The following is an 18673-nucleotide window of genomic DNA, read 5'->3' as shown; positions in this document are numbered from 1 at the left end:
CACTGGGACTGCTACGGATGAACCCTGGCATGGCTGTGTTCGAGGGACTGGAAATGAGCAGCACGAGAGTTATGCCATTGTCTGTGCCAATGATGGGGCAGCAAAAAAATTAATAACAATAATAATAATAATAATAATAAACAGATCAAAAGCAGTACTCCCACATAAACAAAATATACCTCACCGAGACTCAACACATACATTACGCACAGCAAGAATATGCCTCTCATGGGAAAACATGAGTATTATGTATATGGAAGGCATAGAACTCTCAATGAAATGTGTTCAATACAAACAGACTAAAAGCAAGAGAAGGATCCAAACAAGACTTATAAATGAGGCTCATAACAAAACCGCTGGTAAAACATCTTAAAAGCAAACAAAACCAAAGCACTATTTGCCAGGATACCTGAAAATAGTAACAGTATCAAATCCTGTGTGAAAACAATAATAAATCCAAGCCCTGATGTCTTTTTTTCCGAAAGAAATCTGAAAAAGCAAAAAACAAAAACAAACCAGCTGCCATGACGTAGTAGTTAATGTTGCAGACTGACAGCTGGAAGGAAGTGAGTCTGATTCCTAGCAAAGGGTTTTTTCAGTCCATGGTCAGCTCTTTCCAGAGTTGAGAGTGCTGTGGGATTAATGGAATATTTCGGGCCACGCAGTTGAGTATCATCAACTTCATGGATGTGTCTTTAAGCGTGTTGCTCAAACTTCCTGGCCAATACTGTAAGGGTCTGTATCTCTTGTTACATCACCCCAAACTTAAAATGGACCTCCACAGCAGTATCTTCATCCTCCTCCTCCTTTATCAATATATAAAAAATGTTGTCCCCAATTTTGTGGCTTTTCTGCACTCATGACGTCAGCAGATTCGTGGGGGGCTGTCGCTGGAAGGACAAGCTGGTGGTCTCCACTTGGGGGGCGATGCTCCTTAAGTCTGGCTCCTCAACTAAGCAATTATTGTCATCAGCTGGGGCGAAGCAGGTGGTGGCCTGAGTACATTAAAGAAGAAAAGCCAATACTGAACACCACAGAAGTGATTCAGCAGCAGTGCAGTCTCCTCTGGTGTGCGGCCTCTTGGCGACCTATCACAGATTGTTCCCTGTGGACTGCCGACACTGGGACTGAACAGTCAAACCCAGGTGTGGCTGTGTGAGGACTCGTAATGAGCAGCGTGGGAATAGTACTCCTACTGAAACTGTGCTGGTGATGGGGCAGCAAAAAAAAAAAAAAAAAAAAAAAAAAAAAACAGAAAAAACACAGAAACACACATACACAAACACACACACGTTCAATGTGTTTTACTTTTCATAGAAATAATTCAATTATCAATAAAAAAAAAAAAAAAAAAAAAAAGAAAGTTCTAAGGAATCTTGTTTTGGTCAACTAAAAAATGAAGCTTAATTTTACTGGGTGAGTATGGCCATATGACCTGTAAACACCAGCTGAATTCTTCACATTTAGTTAATTAAAAAATACAACAAATAGATAGTTTCTTGGCATATGTAAATAAATTCAACTGAATATAACAGTGAATGTACAACTGAATTAATAATAATAATAATAATAAATAATTCATAACTTTTCTATGGCGCGATATCCAGTACTAATGCTGCTCAAAGTGCATTACATCATCGAGCCAGATATAAACATAACATAAAACATTACAACTCAATCCAATGTGTTCACATTGATGGAGTCTCCCGTCGGTCCGACGGATGAGTAGGCAGGCAGCCTTATCTGTCGGTGTGTGTCCTCAAATGGGAGATGAGGCCGATTCTGGATGCACAGCACTTCCCACAGGTGTTGCAATGGAAAACGTCTCCAGAAGTTGAGCCCTGCTTCCTTCGCTCACGCTTCTCAATGGCCAGCGTTCTCTTGTTTTCAAACATCTTTATGCCACTAGAGCACAGCATCCTCCAGCGAGAGCGGTCAAGGGCATCAGTTTCCCAGGAAGCGATTGGCCTGGTTGCCTGACCTGCACAGGTGACTTTTTTAATGAGGAGGAGTTGTGCGGTCACTTCCCCACTCTCTCACCTACTGACACTCACAGTCCCACAGGTGCAGATACTGCCACATGTAAGACGGCCTCCGCAGGTGCAGGTTTTTTCTTCGGAGCTCCGTCTCCTAGGAGGACTTCCAGCCAAGGATAAGAGCTCCCCCTGCCCTTTGATCATCCTCTTCCGCCTTCACAGCTGTTGGGAAAGGTTTCCTCCTCTGCCTGGTTCATCGTTGGGAGACTTCACATGCGGCAGGTAGTACTGGGTTACATGGTACCAGTAACAAGGGCTATGCCCCTGACCTGCCAGGCGTTCACAGAATGAATAAAAAAGCATGATCCACCAAACAATAAAAATATCAAGTAAATAATGCTTAGATTAAAATGAAATACATTCCTTAAAAACACACATTTTTTAGACACACACATACATGCATGCGCACACTCACACTCGCACACACACACACATACAGACACAAACACACATGCACGCGCGCCAAGACACATTAAATATATCAACTGCACTAAAACAGGATTACTTGAGTATAAATATCTCTAGCATAAAACTCCATGTGGCGAACAGACTTTGGACTATCCATCGTACTTAGTACAGAAATGTTTGTGAAAAAGATGCATTTTCCAAACATGAGCCAGAAGCAAAAAGCAAAGCAATATTCTATAATCTGTGAATATATCTAGACAGAGAGATAAACAGAGAAATGGGCTAACAGAAAGATAAATACATGAATTGATACAGAACACTTTTTTTTTATCGCCCAGTTTATCTGAATATTTTTCTCTGGTAATTATTTACTTACAATTCATTCACTGTACAATTATGCTCTTTTAATGCCAGGTAATTCATCAATAACCAGTTTGTTGTTTTTTCGTTGTTTTCTTTCTTTCTGTTTTCTTATCACAAATTTCAGTAAACCAGCCAGTCAATACTGCATCAATCACTCAGTCAAAAAGTCAGTAAGTCATTCAATCTCTTGGTCAGTCAATAAATGTATGTTTTTCTTTTCTTCTATATACAAATAAAAAAACAAGATTTTTCTTTTCATTCTTCTTTTCCTCTATAAATGATGTCTTTCTTCCCATAAATATATATTTTTAATAATATATTCGGCTTTCATCATCCACCACTCCTCTCTCTCTCTCTCTCTCTCTCTGGCATCTTGGACATGCACAAAGTATCACTGTGTATTTTTGTTGGACCGGACCAAGCACCAGCTGGCCAGGAAGTTAAGGAATAACAAGAACAAAGTGGGACTGTACTCACAGCTGACAGACAGCTTGATATCCATGGAGCTTCCACTGGTAAATCCTTCACACACACACACACACACACCCCATCACACCCCACCACACACACACATACACACTCACACCAGTGAATCCCATCTGTCACAGAGAATGCAGTACCCCCATGGAACAGAAACATACAATGCCCTGACACTCCCAGGCACAAAATGACCTGAACATATATAGTTTTGGGTATATACATATATGCCAAAAAGTATTCTGAAGCCCATAGGGTATTTACCAGTTAATCCATTGTCACCTGCACAAGTCAACACCCATCACATATATGGCACACTCACCGGTAAACTTGTCACCGGAAGGGAACGTTCACCAGTAAACATATTGTCAGCTATAAGGCACCCACCCTTCAACCCATCATGACCCATGTGGCATAATCACCGGTTAAACCCCTGGTCACCCATTGGGCACACACCAGTGATTCCTTGACAAATGGGACATACACCAGAAAGTCTTATGACACCAACAGTACAAAAACCAAGAAAATCCCTGTCACCTGTATGAGACACATACCAGTAAATCATCTTACACCCACAGGGCAACAATGAAGTGTTCGTCAATGGATCTCCTAACCCCAAGTTACAGGATAAACAGAACTTAATCTCCAACAAGACATGTCATCAGCTAAGATAAAACTCCCGATACTGACTGGCTATGCAAACACAAATCACCAAACAACATTTTGGCACAGACCAGCTGATATCCTAAAATAAACTCTTTGATGTTTTAATGGTGCACACACAGGTGCATCTCTAGATTCTGTACATATTACAAGGGTGTCATAATTTCCCTATGACTAGAATCGTTCATATTTTACCACATAAAAATTGAAAGTACCTATCATGGACATCTGATCTCAACACAGAAAGTAACAAATACAAGTATTTGAATGTGGAGAATACATTTATCAGTGATGATCTTACGTGTGTGTGAGTCCTCACAAACACAGTACAAGACACACAATAAAGGCATAGAAATTTTCATTTCCATTTTATGAAAATTAATAAATATATGAAGAACTTCATTAAAAAAAAAAATTGAGAGAGATGAAAAAAAGAAGACATCTGAAACTAAACATCTACTGTATTTAGCTTCCTCCAAACTGCATTTTAAGATCTGATATTACAGACATCACTTATGTATAACCTTAAGATGTGTATGGCAGTTGTGAACATGTACATGCTTTGCTGGGTTAAAAAAAATTATTCATAACATATCAATTAGTCGATTTCACCAACATGCAAACACACATTCAAGTCCAGTTAAAATATGCATGGATAATACAATAATCCTGTCTTTGCACCAACCGAACATTTCACATTCCAAACCAACACTTCTATTTCTTCTTTCTCAACACAAATAATCATTTGTTAACAAAAGCAAATTTCTACCGTTGTCTGAAACTCGTAGCAAGCAGAATCCACAGTACTTTCATTTTAAACACACAAGTACACACACACACATGATCACTCACACACACATGATCACACACACACATGATCACATACATAATCACAGACATACACATGACCACACACACACAAAAAAACATGAAATCAATAACAGGTGTTTCATTCTTATGGACTGTTATCATTTTCATACCCTTATATGTGATCACAGTCAACATCATCGATTCTGTTTCACCACTTTCCAATTTCTTTCCAAACTATTCTAATTGGTCTGGTAGACATTGTAAACTGTATATCCATAATAATGATCATACATTCACACACCTTTATACATGCAGTTTCACTTGTACAAATATATGCACACCAAAAAAAAGAGTGATACATAGATAATGCTTGACCAGTTTGCTGTGTAGGCAGGAATCCCCCCTTCCCAAGCCCCATGTTTTTCTTTTAAAGCAAATGTCATGCAATGTACAGTCTGTATGGTATAACGCCTCCTTTGAAGTGAAACTCTTGACACACTAAGACTTAAGTAAAAGACACACATACATGACAACACATTAAATTCATCTTTTTTTTTATACCCCAAACACAAAAGAACTGGAAGTGTAAAAATAGAGTGAAATAATGCAAATAAAAGAATAGAATAGAAACATATCATTAAAGACAGTCACCAGCTCATCTCATTTTTCAATCACCCAAAACAAAACAAAACAAAATCACCCAGAAAAATATTCAACAAATATAAAGTGTGAATCACGACAATCAGAAAGATATGAGCATAAAAATGACATTTAGCCAGCGGTGGAACAAAATAAAGCAATGCACATTTCAGAAGCAACATGTATATATATATATATGTATATACAACAACTTCCACTCACTGGCAAAGTAAAATAGCAAGTGGTTTTCTTTCTCATTTTGTTTTAAAAAATAAATAACAACAACAAACAACATAATAACAGGGAAACAACTTCTGCTTTCAAAAAATACAGTGTCAAAACATCTCTTTATATAGCCCATCATGGAACAACAATGCTTTGATAAAACTGTTCATGATGAGGGGAATGTTTCACTTCAACAAAACAATTGGCAAGATCATGGCATTTTTGACTCACTTGTGTGATAAAAAGTGAGTCTATGTTATAACCTGGTGTTCGGTTGTCTGTGTGTGTGTGTGTGTGTGTGTGTCTGTGTCTCCGTGGTAAACATTAACATTGCCATTTTCTCTGGAAATACATTGCCTACCAATACCAAATTTGGCTTAAACATAGCAGGAAAAAGAATCTTCACAGTCATGCCAATAATAGGTAGAACGTCTCCCAAATTTATCCATATTTCCAAATTATTAACGGTTTATTTCGTTCATGCTCAATCTGGATTCCAATCTGCCCAAATGCAGGCAATGTCTGGTATGGAGATGACATGATCTCTTTTTTCTTGTTCGCAATTTAAAGCAAAGACATATAAATTCTGGAGAGAACATATACAATGGCACTAACAACATTATTGATGTGTTTACTGCATATGAATATTCTAAAGTGGACACTGAATTAACTGGAATAAACATAAAAGAAAATTTGAATCAACCATTTCATGGAGTTCAGGTTAACCTTGTCAACACTGGTTTGTGCAGATCTTGACAAAACATGTTGCAAAGCCTGACGCGATGGCAACGTCTCATTTACTGCCGAATTAAAAGAATTTATTCAATAATCATCAACGTGTATACTGCATAGAGATGTTTTAAAGTGGACACTGAAGGAACTAGAATGAACTGAAAAGAGAAACTGAATGGAAGGTGTCGTAGTTTCTCAGTGAGTGTCAAGATCTTGTCTAACATGGATCTCTGCAGATCATTAAAAAACGAACACGTACTGCAGGTGTTTGAGGCAATGTGAACGTGCCCTTAACCTCAGACTTATCAAGTACCAGAGATATAGCAAAATAACATGATTTAAACAGCGTTATCACTTTGATTACTGTCGTCGATTTATTCCACTGAAATTACATGCTCAAATAATAATTTTTGAACGTCATAACCGAAGCCAAGTTAGCGCAGTGGATAAAACCACTCATTGTCGATTTGAACATCCACAGTTCAAATGTGCGTAAAAGCCTTTTTTCTTTCTTTTTTTTTTTTTTAACGTGAAGCTTTATATAATCATAATAACGAATAGAGAACACATTTCAACAAACTAATCTTTATCAGTTTTATTTTCATCATCATCATCATCATTTTTTTCTTTTCAGTGTATATCACAATTGAGTCTTGAAGGCCCTGCCTTTCTTGTTTCTCCATGATACAAAATCATACTTTCTGCTTCAAGTATGACACATAGCGTAACATGAACTCACAATGACAATTCATTAGTGGACTTTCTTTTTTTTTATTTTTATTTTTATTTTTATAAATCAAATTAGTTTTGCATCAATCACAACAATGATTCGCTTGAAACCTCAACTTGTATGATAAAACAGGGTTTTGTTTGGATGATATTTAAGAACAAACAAAATTCCAAAGACAACAGCAAAGCTGCACTAATCATGCCTGCAGACAAGATGGACACAATGGCTTTGTAATGAATATCTAATTACTGACCCCTTGTAACAAATGTCTAATTACAGACCCCTTGTGACCAACGTCTAAGTACTGACTTTACCAAATTATTAGATGCAAATATCTCGAGTTATTTCTATCACATATCAGATAAAATGTCTGACACTTATTTTATCAAAACATGAATAAACCCCACATTCTTAAATCACAAAATCAGCTTGTTTTTTTCCTTATTTTGTTTTGCTGGGTTTTTTTGTTGTTTTGTTTTGTTTTGTTTTGCATTCATGGGCTGCAAATTTAACATTCACTGACACCAACAAGTGGGCTTTTACATGCATGAATTTTTTTACCCCACCATTTAGGCTGCCATACTCCACTTCCAGCAGTGTGTATAACCCACCAAACACAAATGTTTTTTGTTTGGTTGTTGCTTTTTCTTTCTTTTAACTGATTGATATATGTGTACATAGTAATCATGGAAAGGTGTGTCAGTGATAAATGTATTGTTATGTTACCTATCAATAAATGTATTCATTAACACCTAGAGAAGATTCCATTTGAACTGTTTGAAGCAGACAATACATTTTTTAAAACTGAATTCAACTCAGTAAGAATCTAGAGTATGCGTAACTGTTCTGTATGTGTAGACACAAGATTTTAGGCACTAGCAGGTCTGCATACATGTTGACCTGGAGATCAGAAAAATCGCAGGAGCATTGGGGATTCAAACCCAGGACCTTTAGATTCAAAATCCAGTGCTCTAACCATCTGGCAGTCATGACCCTCAAAATCCAACCCATCGATGCAGTCCTTTAGAGCTCAGTGATTCTAGTGATTCCAGCTTGCCATTCTGCAGAGCCAGATACCCACTCTTTTCTGTTGAGAACTTTTCGCATTGTAAGATTCTCACATGTGATGGGAATGTACTATAACCACACATCATTGGTCGCACCATTTTGAAAAACTGAAAAGCCATCACATGAAACAGTTTCCCACCAAGCTATACCACAGGCTGAGCATCTCTGGCAAAGTTGCATCATTTGAAAAAAAAAAAAAACACCCCACCCATCACATTAAACAGTTTTCCATCCAGCAGTCCATGTCCTATTTCAGGTTGAGCACCTCCAGCATGAGTGGCTCCACTTGGTTGGGATTCACCTGCAGCAGGATTTGCGAGTGCTTGTCACTCAGACTTTTCAGCTCAGACATTTTGCCCAGAACAGCCACAAAGTACTCCTGGGCAAACATGAAGGAGTACTCAGCCTCCAGGTAGTGCTTGAGAAGACAGATGTACTTGTCCTGCAGGTTGGACATTAGCTCCCGGTCCACCTGCTTGATGCTGTCAGGATGGAAAATCAGCATCACCTGAAAACAAACAACAAAAAACCCATAAATACTGTGGTTCCATCAGGATGGAAAATCAGCATCATCTGGAAACAAACAACAAAAAGCCCATAAATACTCTGGTTCCATCAGGATGGAAAATCAGCATCACCTGAAAACAAACAACAAAAACCCCATAAATACTCTGGTTCCGTCAGGATGGAAAATCAGCATCACCTGAAAACAAACAACAAAAAACCCGTAAATGTTCTGGTTCCATCAGGATGGAACATCAGCATCACCTGAAAACAAACAACAAAAAACCCGTAAATGCTCTGGTACCATCAGATGGAAAATCAGCATCACCTGAAAACAAACAACAAAAAACCCGTAAATGCTCTGGTTCCATCAGATGGAAAATCAGCATCACCTGAAAACAAACAACAAAAAAACCCATAAATACTCTGGTTCCATCAGATGGAAAATCAGCATCACCTGAAAACAAACAACAACAAACCCCATAAATACTCTGGTTCCATCAGATGGAAAATCAGCATCACCTGAAAACAAACAACAACAAACCCCATAAATACTCTGGTTCCGTCAGGATGGAAAATCAGCATCACCTGAAAACAAACAACAACAAACCCCATAAATACTCTGGTTCCGTCAGGATGGAAAATCAGCATCACCTGAAAATAAACAACAAACCCCATAAATAGTCTGGTTCTGTCAGAATGGAAAATCAGCATCACCTGAAAACAAACAACAAAAAGCCCATAAATACTCTGGTTCCGTCAGGATGGAAAATCAACATCACCTGAAAACAAACAACAAAAAGCCCATAAATACTCTGGTTCTGTCAGGATGGAAAATCAGCATCACCTGAAAACAAACAACAAAAACACTATAAATACTCTGGTTCAGTCACGATGGAAAATCAGCATCACCTGATGACAAACAACAGCAAAAAACATATATACCATGTTTGGTGCTGTCAAAATGGAAAACCAGTATCACCCCAACAAACAATAAAAAAAAACCACCATAAATACTCTGTTTAGTGCCGTCAGGATGGAAAATCAGCACCACCTGAAAACAAACTACAAAAAAACCCATAAATACTCTGAAAATCAGCATCACCTGAAAACAAACAACAACAAATGCCATAAATACTCTGTTTAATGCATCAGGATGGAAAATCAGCATCACCTGAAAACAAACAAGAAAAAACCCATAAGTATTCTGTTTCAAAATATTCACAAATTTAGAAACATTCATAACATTCAATCAGCAAAACATAAAAATGATAAAAGTAACATATCCAAATTTTTAAAGAGTGCTCGAAATAAGAAATAGCATCACCTAAAAACATATTCAAGCATGAAGGAACTGTATGAAAGCTAAATGAAAAAAAAAGAACAAAAAAATGAACAAACATTTGAAATGTTACAATTAATTGGCATTACCTGAAAATGACCAGAGACACATTTTCAAAACATTCATTTTATTATAAGGATCAGCATTACCACCCTCTCAAAGAAAGAAAACCTGAACAATTATAAAGCATAATCTCACTGCAAGACAAAGACACACAAACTCATGTCGAGTTGTCAACCTTTGTCTCAGGATAAAAAGCAAGTTATCCACCTTGAGGTTTCTTTCTCTGCCTCAGCCAATCATCTATGTCTTTAGAGTCCAGAATTTCTGAGGCACTACTGTCATTGTCTGATGAATCTATTGTAAACAAAGAAAAAAAAAAAGAAAATCATCTCTTGTGAGTCACTGGAGATTATTTTCTTTATCTTCTTTGTTCTCTGCTGTTCAGAAGCATCTGCTCCTCCTTGGTCACAGCGTGACCAGCCTGCTGACCACTTTTTGTTTTTGGTTGTGCTTACGTGTGGTGCACGCAGCACAATGCACTTAACACAATTTCAGTTTCAGTTTCAGTTTCAAGATGGTGTCAAAGTGTGCAGACTTATCCAAATATGCTTCATCACATCTGCTTTTTTTTTCTTTTAAGAAAAGGGGTGCCGGGAGAGGGGGGGCGGGCGGTGCAGAAGCAGATACCTGACCTATGAGACCCATTGTGCTGGTATGCCCTCAAGTACTTAAAATTCAAATGAAATTAAATAAAATAAATATAAAAGTAAATAAAATACAACAGCCATTATCTCTATGATCCAGCTCTAGCCATGGAGTGAAAATGAACAGCTGACATGAAAATAACCAGGTGTTGGGTCTTGTTTCCTATTTTCCCAGACAGATGTGCCACAAACATACTGCAAAGAAAAATCATTGGAACTGAATCACCAGCCTTCACTTTACTGACAGATTTCATTTTAAAGTTGGTTCATTTTCTTACTTAACGCACTGATTTCCTTGCAGATGCACAGGTTATTTTTACTTGTTTTAAGTCTAGAGGCCTAATAACACAGGAACATTCTGGAAATGAGAGGGGTGTTTTCGTAACTGGGACAAACTTTGTCCACAAACCTGCATGAGTGCATAAAGAGTGAAGTTGTTGAGGACAATGGACTTGAGTGTGCGACAGTAGCTGACATGAAGATTATGAAGAGAAGCCAAGCCTGTTGCTTCACTTAGGATACTGGTTGGAATCTCTCCCTTTTGCGTCAGCCAGGCATCTCTCTCCATGATGTAGAATGCCACAGAGCGCAGAAGCTGGGACTTCATGATAGCACCTTTCAAAGATGTAATTTGATCCTCCTGAGAGAGCAAGCGGAAATCATCAAGTCGCTTCACAAACTTGATCAACTGACGCACACAGATTTCAGTATTGTTCACAAGGTCATTGGCAGTCTGGTAATTCTCGGGCTTGCCAAAGTCTGCCTCAGGCAAGGCTGCTACAGTGGTTTCATAACTCACGGCAATGTCGCTCAGAAGTTGCTGCTCCTCCTCGGTCAGCTGTCGGTACATATTGCGGTCTTTTGGGAAGTCTTTTGGGGGAATCTGCCGGAACAGCTTTTCTGGAAGATCGGTGCTTGAGCTGCCCACCACAGACAGAGAATTCATGGAGTCACTGAAGGTGGGAGAGCTGACGCTTGACGATTCTGCACTGAGCTCATCCGGATCCAACTGTTCTCTTTTGATCACGTCTTGCATTCCACAGGACTGCTTCTTGGCCCTGTTACGAAGCACTTTGGCCATACGGGCCTTCCTCTCACCTTCATCTGCACACACAAACATGCACACTCAGTTCATACAGTGCACAGAGAAAATACAGCATTAAATAATATTCCCTGCATAATGAGGTATCACATTATATTCCCTTTCCACGAAAGAAAAGCTTGATTTATTTTAAGCCCCTTCCACATATGGCTAACAGGACTGTATTCAGTTGGAGGCATTAATCTCAAAACAGTACAAAAGACCAAAGTTACTGACATTCAGTTCCCTTCCATACTGATCTTTCACTGAGGCTCAATGGTCAAGTATAAAAAGTAAACAAAAAAAGGTAACTTTCACTAAACAACAACATTCAAGTTGTAAGTTAAAGCCACTGCTGCAATGAAGGCCTCCTGTCAGCTTGCATAATGGCCAGCAAAAGATACAGAGGAACACAGCCACAGCCACTACTGCTTTATAACTTCAAATTTAAAACCCCTATCACCACTGAATACGGTGACTACCCATCCACCCCTTTATACACCACTGATTCAGAATACAACAATCCACATATCTGTCTTCATATCAGTTCATTGTCCCCTAAACTGAATCTGGTGACTTATGTTTCAGAACTGATAGCTATTTCTGTTTGTTTAACAAGAAAAACATGACTGGAATATTGATGAAACTCTGGTTTCCTAGTAAACATCTAAAGAAATGATATATCAAATGTTTCCCAGTGACATATCAACACTTTAAAGGAAATTAACGTATTATACTGTTTGTGGATTTACCTTTGAGACTGATAATGCTGAATGTCTGACCATTATAGTAAGTGAACTGCATACCTAATGTCACAGAAGATGCATTAATACTTTAGCAGAAAGCAAGTTTTGTGATACGCATAGGTTTCATGTCAATTGTTAGTGAGTTGATCATGGTTAATTGAGCTGGAAGTGGGTTGAATTGCGTTATACAATATCAACACACTTTCCAACAATAAGTGCTAGGTAGTGTAAAACCTGTTTCTTGTGGTTATGTTGATAGTATGTTCATTTTTTGCAACAGATTTATTGATTTTATTTGACAAAAGATGCCATTTTGTTTGTTTTAATGAAAACCAAAATTTGAGTGGAAAATTGTTTTAAGAAATGGGATTGGATATCTGAGGATAACAGAATCAACCTTCTTCGTTTTATAACAGCTGGGTGGTGGTGGAACTGGTTGTGAATGACAACACACTGTCGAAAAGCAAATGTTCTTTTCATGTTTTATCATTTGGAGTGAAATGAAGATGGTATTCAATATGATTTGAGGTGAAAGAAGAGTGGAATGTGCTGATGAAGGGAATGACTAGAGCTGGGAGGAGATGAATTGAATGGTCAAAGGCAAAAACACTATTTCACACTGGTGGTTATTTCTCATTATTGATCAATTACCACATGTATGTCAATGGTTTTTCCTTTTTCCAATCAATTAAAATTCTGACTTTATAAAGTTCAAATATCATTTATGGAGATACATGTAAAAAATGTTCCAATACTTTTCTTTTTTCTTTCTTTCTTTTTTTGTTGTTGTTGCTTTTTTCACTACAAAAATGCACAATAAGCCGAGGTTGTTTCTGAGACTATAAATGACTGACATTACCGCAAAACTGGCTTTTACATTTCACTGGGTCAAATGATTTTTGACAGAATGTACAGGCATCTCTATTAGTCTATACCAACCTATGATTATTAGATTCAGAAATATACAGGTGTATTTGTAAATTAATGTAAATATTAGTCTGGTCAGTCAATGGTTTCTAATTGACCAGACTAATGTGCATATCAATTTACAAGTCACTTCATGAGGAGAGAGCAAAGTTACATCACCCAAACAGCCCTTCACTGGTCACCAGGAGGTAAACAGAAGAGGAAGGCCAAAGAACACTTGGTGCAGAAAAGCTGAAGGAGAACTCAAGACCCTGAACACACCTAGGGTGGTACCATTTAGAGGCTGGCCCAAAAGAGACACGAGGAGTGGTTCTTCATTGCTGCCCTTTGTGCCAGAGGGCACAATGGGCAATAAGTCAGTCAGTCAATGTTTTTCAGATACATGACTAGGACGGGACAATTGAGAAGACTCACCCAGTATCATGTCCCGCTTCATACCCATCTCCAAACATTTCTTTATCCGACAGGCTGGACAAAACCTCCTGGTCCGCACATCAATCACACAGTTCCCTTCAAACAAGCACTGTATTTGCTGCAACACAAAACCCATGCTGCTCACTGAGACAGCAAGACTCCTTACAAACAGAATACATACACATCTGTTTCTGCAAGCGAACAGTTCCACACTCGCTCAAATTCATCAACTCCTGGTCATGTTTTCATTAAAGCAATAAGCATCCATTTATGTAGATTCGTTTTTCCTTTATAAAAATTAAAAAAGGTGTGATTCAAGCTGGTATCATGAGGTGTTTTTTTACTGCATCTCTTTCTGTATCTCTTATACACACACATGGTTTCTCCCTCTCTCTCTTACACCCACCCACACACACACACACACACACATACACACACACACACACTTGTTACACACACATAAAACAAATTCACATGCTTAAAGTGATCATCTATATGATATACATACAAGAAAGGAATACAAAACAAAGTGCAAGACTTCAGCGAAACAGTTACTGCCATTTTTAAATCATTCATTATAAATGAAATGATCTGATCAAGTTTATCAACTGACCGTGTCTTTGAACGCATTCCTGCGGAAGAAGGCTTTGCAAGATTCACAGGTGATGGCACTAAAGTTATAGCCCAGCGCCCGATCCCCACACACCCCACAGATCTTGCTGTCCTTCACTTTGGGTCGCTTGTTGGTGGTCACCTCTTCATCCAGTGTGCCCTCGCTGAACACGCTCCCTCCTTCATCAGAGCTATTGGCCATGGTGTGTCTGCACAATGGTTAATATCGTCCATACAGGTTTTCAAGTTCAAAATCCTAAGACTTTTCCAAATCTTTTCCAAGACATTTTCAAAAGTTTCACTGACTGACTATTTCCACAAAAATTTGCTTTGGATGTCCAAAAAGCAGCAGCGATAAAGACAGAACAAAACAGCAATACATACTCTCAGTCTTGGTTTAGCACCACATGTCCTAAATGGAGCAGTGAGAAAGACACAAAAATAAAGCAATATATAAACTTGAAGTCTTTGTTTAACACCACAAATGCACACTATTGGTATTGTACTCAAAGTACTTTGGATGAAACTTCACAATTGCAATGATACTGATACTTTACAGTTGGTGATGGTCTAAGTTATTAACAAAATTTTAATATTTTTCTTTATTCTTCAATCAGTGCAAGCATTTAAGCTTTTTTAAGGCTATATTTTTATTTCTGTGACTTTTCTATGACTTCAACAATAATTCCATGACTTTCCAGTCCTGGAAAATTACGTTTTCAAATTCCATGACTTTCCAGGCTTTCCATCTCCTGTATGGTTTCTTGGTCTGGTTGCTTTTACAAATTAGACCGGTAAAAATATAAAAATAAATTACTGAAAACTCAACAATAACAATCATGTAACTGAAAATATGACTTAACTGTGAACACAAATAAATTTAATTTTCATAATAATTTAGTCCAAAAAGACATTATAACTTCACAATACCAATACCAGAATGAATTTTGGGATAAATCAATGAACATACGGACTGATATAATACATACAACATTATACTTGTAACACACACATGTACTCATACATAAATGCAATACATATGCATGTATTTTCATGGACATGCAGGTCACTGTCGGACTCAGTCCATTTCTAAACACTGTCTGACAGTTTCCTTTGGGTTGCTTTAAACATTCACTCTCGAATGTATCAAAACTTCAATATCTATTCTATGTGTAGGTCAGCCACCTAACCACCTCTCCCCTTTAATCAATCTCCATCAACCTTTCTTTGTTGTTGTTGTTATTGTTTTATTATTATTGTTGTTTTATTGTTGTTTTGGGGATTTTTTAGCAGAGGTGTATGTATGTGAGTGAGTGAGTGAGTGAGTGAGTGAGTCAGTCACTCAGTGAGTGAATGAGTGTGTGTGTGTGTGTGTGTGTGTGTGTGTGTGTGTTCGAGTGAGTGAGTGTGTATGTGTGTGTCAGTCTGTCAGTCTGTCTGTCCATCTGTTTGTCTGTGTAGTGTATCTGTGTAAATTTTACATATAAATATTGTCATATTACAATCTCTCTATGAGAAGCATATTGTATATATATATAATATATATATATATATATATAGAGAGAGAGAGAGAGAGAGAATTTATATATGAATGCAGATATATATATATATATATATATATATATATATACACTAAAACGATAATGCAATGTCTAGTTGTTGTTGTTTTTTATGTGCCATTCTGTAACACTGTACAATTCATGTTTTCTCATAAGCATGCATACAATGTGTATGTAATAATAATAATATATATATATATATATATGTGTGTGTGTGTGTGTGTGTGTGTGTGTGTGTGTGTGTGTGCGCGCGCGCGCGTACACGTATGTGTGTGGCAGGATGCCTCAATGTGTAACAGAAATGCAAACACCTCAGTGTGCAACTGTAAAAAACGGAAACGCGAACACATCGTCGCACTTAACTTCTCAAGTATCCTAAATTCCTGAGCTCAATTTAGGATGCTAAAGTGGAACGGATTAAATCCCAGTTTAGCATCCTAAATTCCTGAGCTTAATTTCGGATGCTTATAGTGCGACTGTACCAAACACATTATTATCATTTAATGCCCCCCCCCCCCCCTCCAAAAAACAAACATATATATATATATATTCACATAAAATGATTAAAACCAAGTGTTAAACATTAGAAGATTACACTGACGTAGACCATACCCATGTCAAAAAATCATGAATGACAAACTGGAGTGAATTAAATATCGAATCAAATCACACACATAAAATCATATCGTACGTTAAATGCCATTATCTTCAAAGCAATAACAATACACAACACAAACACTCAAGTTCCAGTCGCCTTACTTTAGCGAGCAAAGTCTTCCTGCTTTCTTTCTGAGCAGACCAGCTGAAGTTTATTAACTGATCAAACCCTAAACGTTGTGATGTGTTTCCAGAGGCTCAAGTCAAGTAACGTCTTAAACTGCCTCCGTAGTCTTACACAACATCAATAGTTGTCTCACGGTCACAAAGTGGGTCAAGTGGCCTCACGAAGTCGCCATTTTTGTTAGGAACGACCTTCACATTAGCTGGGGAGCGCGTTGATTGGGGCTGAAACAGTAGCTGAGCGTATTTTAGTTTAAATCCAATTTTTAGGCCACAGTACTGGGCGGAGACACGTAAAGCGCTCTTGACGTTTAATTGTGAGGCACGAACCCAATTAAACAGACACAAACGCACATACATATGCACATTGAGAGATGAGAGAGAGAGCACATGTGCCGGCGAACTCGTAATTCAACTCACACACACATACACATTCACACCACCCCCACGGGCGAGATGAGCTGGGGGGAAAACAGTGAACAGTTTTATACCACTAAAGTCTCCCACTCAAGTGCTGAGCGTTGACTTTTAGAACCACCTCTCTCCCCTCACATTTCTGTCACCCTTCTCCGTGCCAGTGTACATTTGTGGTACACGCGCACGTGCGCACATACACTCACAAACACACATGCAGTCCTGTGCAGCAGGTATGATAAAAAATTTAATGGCGTTCCCAAAATCACGTTTGTTGAATTTAACAAGGCCGTGTATTATCCTTATTTTTGTTACGTGTTGTACCCCTAAATGAGGGCCGGCAATGGCCATTCCGTATTCTCTATCTCTGAACTAACGCTATTCTCCGGCGGTGCTTCTCGCCAGTGATCAACGTGGACATGTATGCAGACCTTGTACTGTCAAAGTGATAATTATATCGAATTCTTGTTTGTATTATACCTGTTTGCAATTCTGATCATTTCAGATTTTCAATCATATGAATTATGTGCAGGTTAGACGGCTGAGTATCATGAGTAGTACATTCCGGGCAACTGGCGGACTGAGTACTATAAGTATAGCAACTGACTGTATGTGTTGAGGATAATTGGAGGGCCTGGAGAGAGAGACGGCGGTAGGGGTGGGGGTAGCTGGAAGTACAACTGAAATCAGGACTGTAGTCCAGGACAGATACAAAAATGGTCAAAATGTCTGCAACAAAACCGTTCTTTTCACGATAAAATAAAATAAATCATACTGATCACGCTGATATAAACTTGACCGCTGTAGGTGGGCGGGAACATGATTAGATTTTGATTTTTAATAAGTATTTCTCACACATTTGGCCATGAGAGAGCGCCTTACAAAGATCCGCAAGGCATGAGCAACTGAAGCCAGCCGGGGTTACGCAAGCGCGGTATAAGGGGTCGCCAGAGGAACGGCGTTTAGCGCGGTACAGTACTTGTGGCTGACTGCTGCCGCGCTGATGCTGTCCTATACCTCCGTTAGTAGATCACTGCGGCAGATGACAGACTGTACCGTACAGAAAATAAGAGAACTCTTTGGGGTCAAAAGAAAACACAATTTTTAATTTCATCTATTATATACTAAATTGGTAGAAAACGCAAGTTTGCTTTTATGAATGTTTTCACGGTTTCTTACCAGCCCTGACATTTCATAAAGAATGAAATCGGTATTATACCGACTGCAAAGGTGAATTTACGAAGGCAGCACGGGATCATTTAGTTTCCAGGAACAATTATGTTGACATTTTACGCAATTCACAACTTGGAAATACTTCATGCTCTGCTTATTAACGTGTAGTATATGAATATCTCAATACCTGTTAACTAGGTTTGTTTCAATGAACATTGTCGGAGCACTGTCCAGACAATTAATTCAGAAAGCATGGAAGGCAG

At 38.3% G+C, this 18673-nt stretch overlaps 1 protein-coding gene across 1 annotated transcript; it reads right to left on the bottom strand.

The window, feature by feature from the left end:
* Positions 1-1397: 1397 nt before the first annotated feature.
* LOC143298025 (nuclear receptor subfamily 1 group I member 3-like) lies at positions 1398-16983 on the bottom strand. The gene is made up of 5 exons (XM_076610689.1): positions 16803-16983; positions 14486-14693; positions 13873-13990; positions 11114-11808; positions 1398-8659 (listed from the first exon to the last, which is right to left on the bottom strand). The coding sequence occupies exons 2-5, from the start codon at positions 14684-14686 to the stop codon at positions 8399-8401; spliced, it is 1275 nt and encodes a 424-aa protein (XP_076466804.1). The 5' UTR covers positions 14687-14693; positions 16803-16983; the 3' UTR covers positions 1398-8398.
* Between the last annotated feature and the right edge of the window lie 1690 nt (positions 16984-18673).

The sequence above is a fragment of the Babylonia areolata genome, chromosome 2 (assembly GCF_041734735.1).
Source record: "Babylonia areolata isolate BAREFJ2019XMU chromosome 2, ASM4173473v1, whole genome shotgun sequence".
Taxonomy (NCBI): Eukaryota; Metazoa; Mollusca; class Gastropoda; order Neogastropoda; family Buccinidae; genus Babylonia; species Babylonia areolata.
The sequence above is the reverse complement of the archived record's forward strand: the minus strand, read 5'-3'. Positions and strand labels throughout refer to the sequence as shown.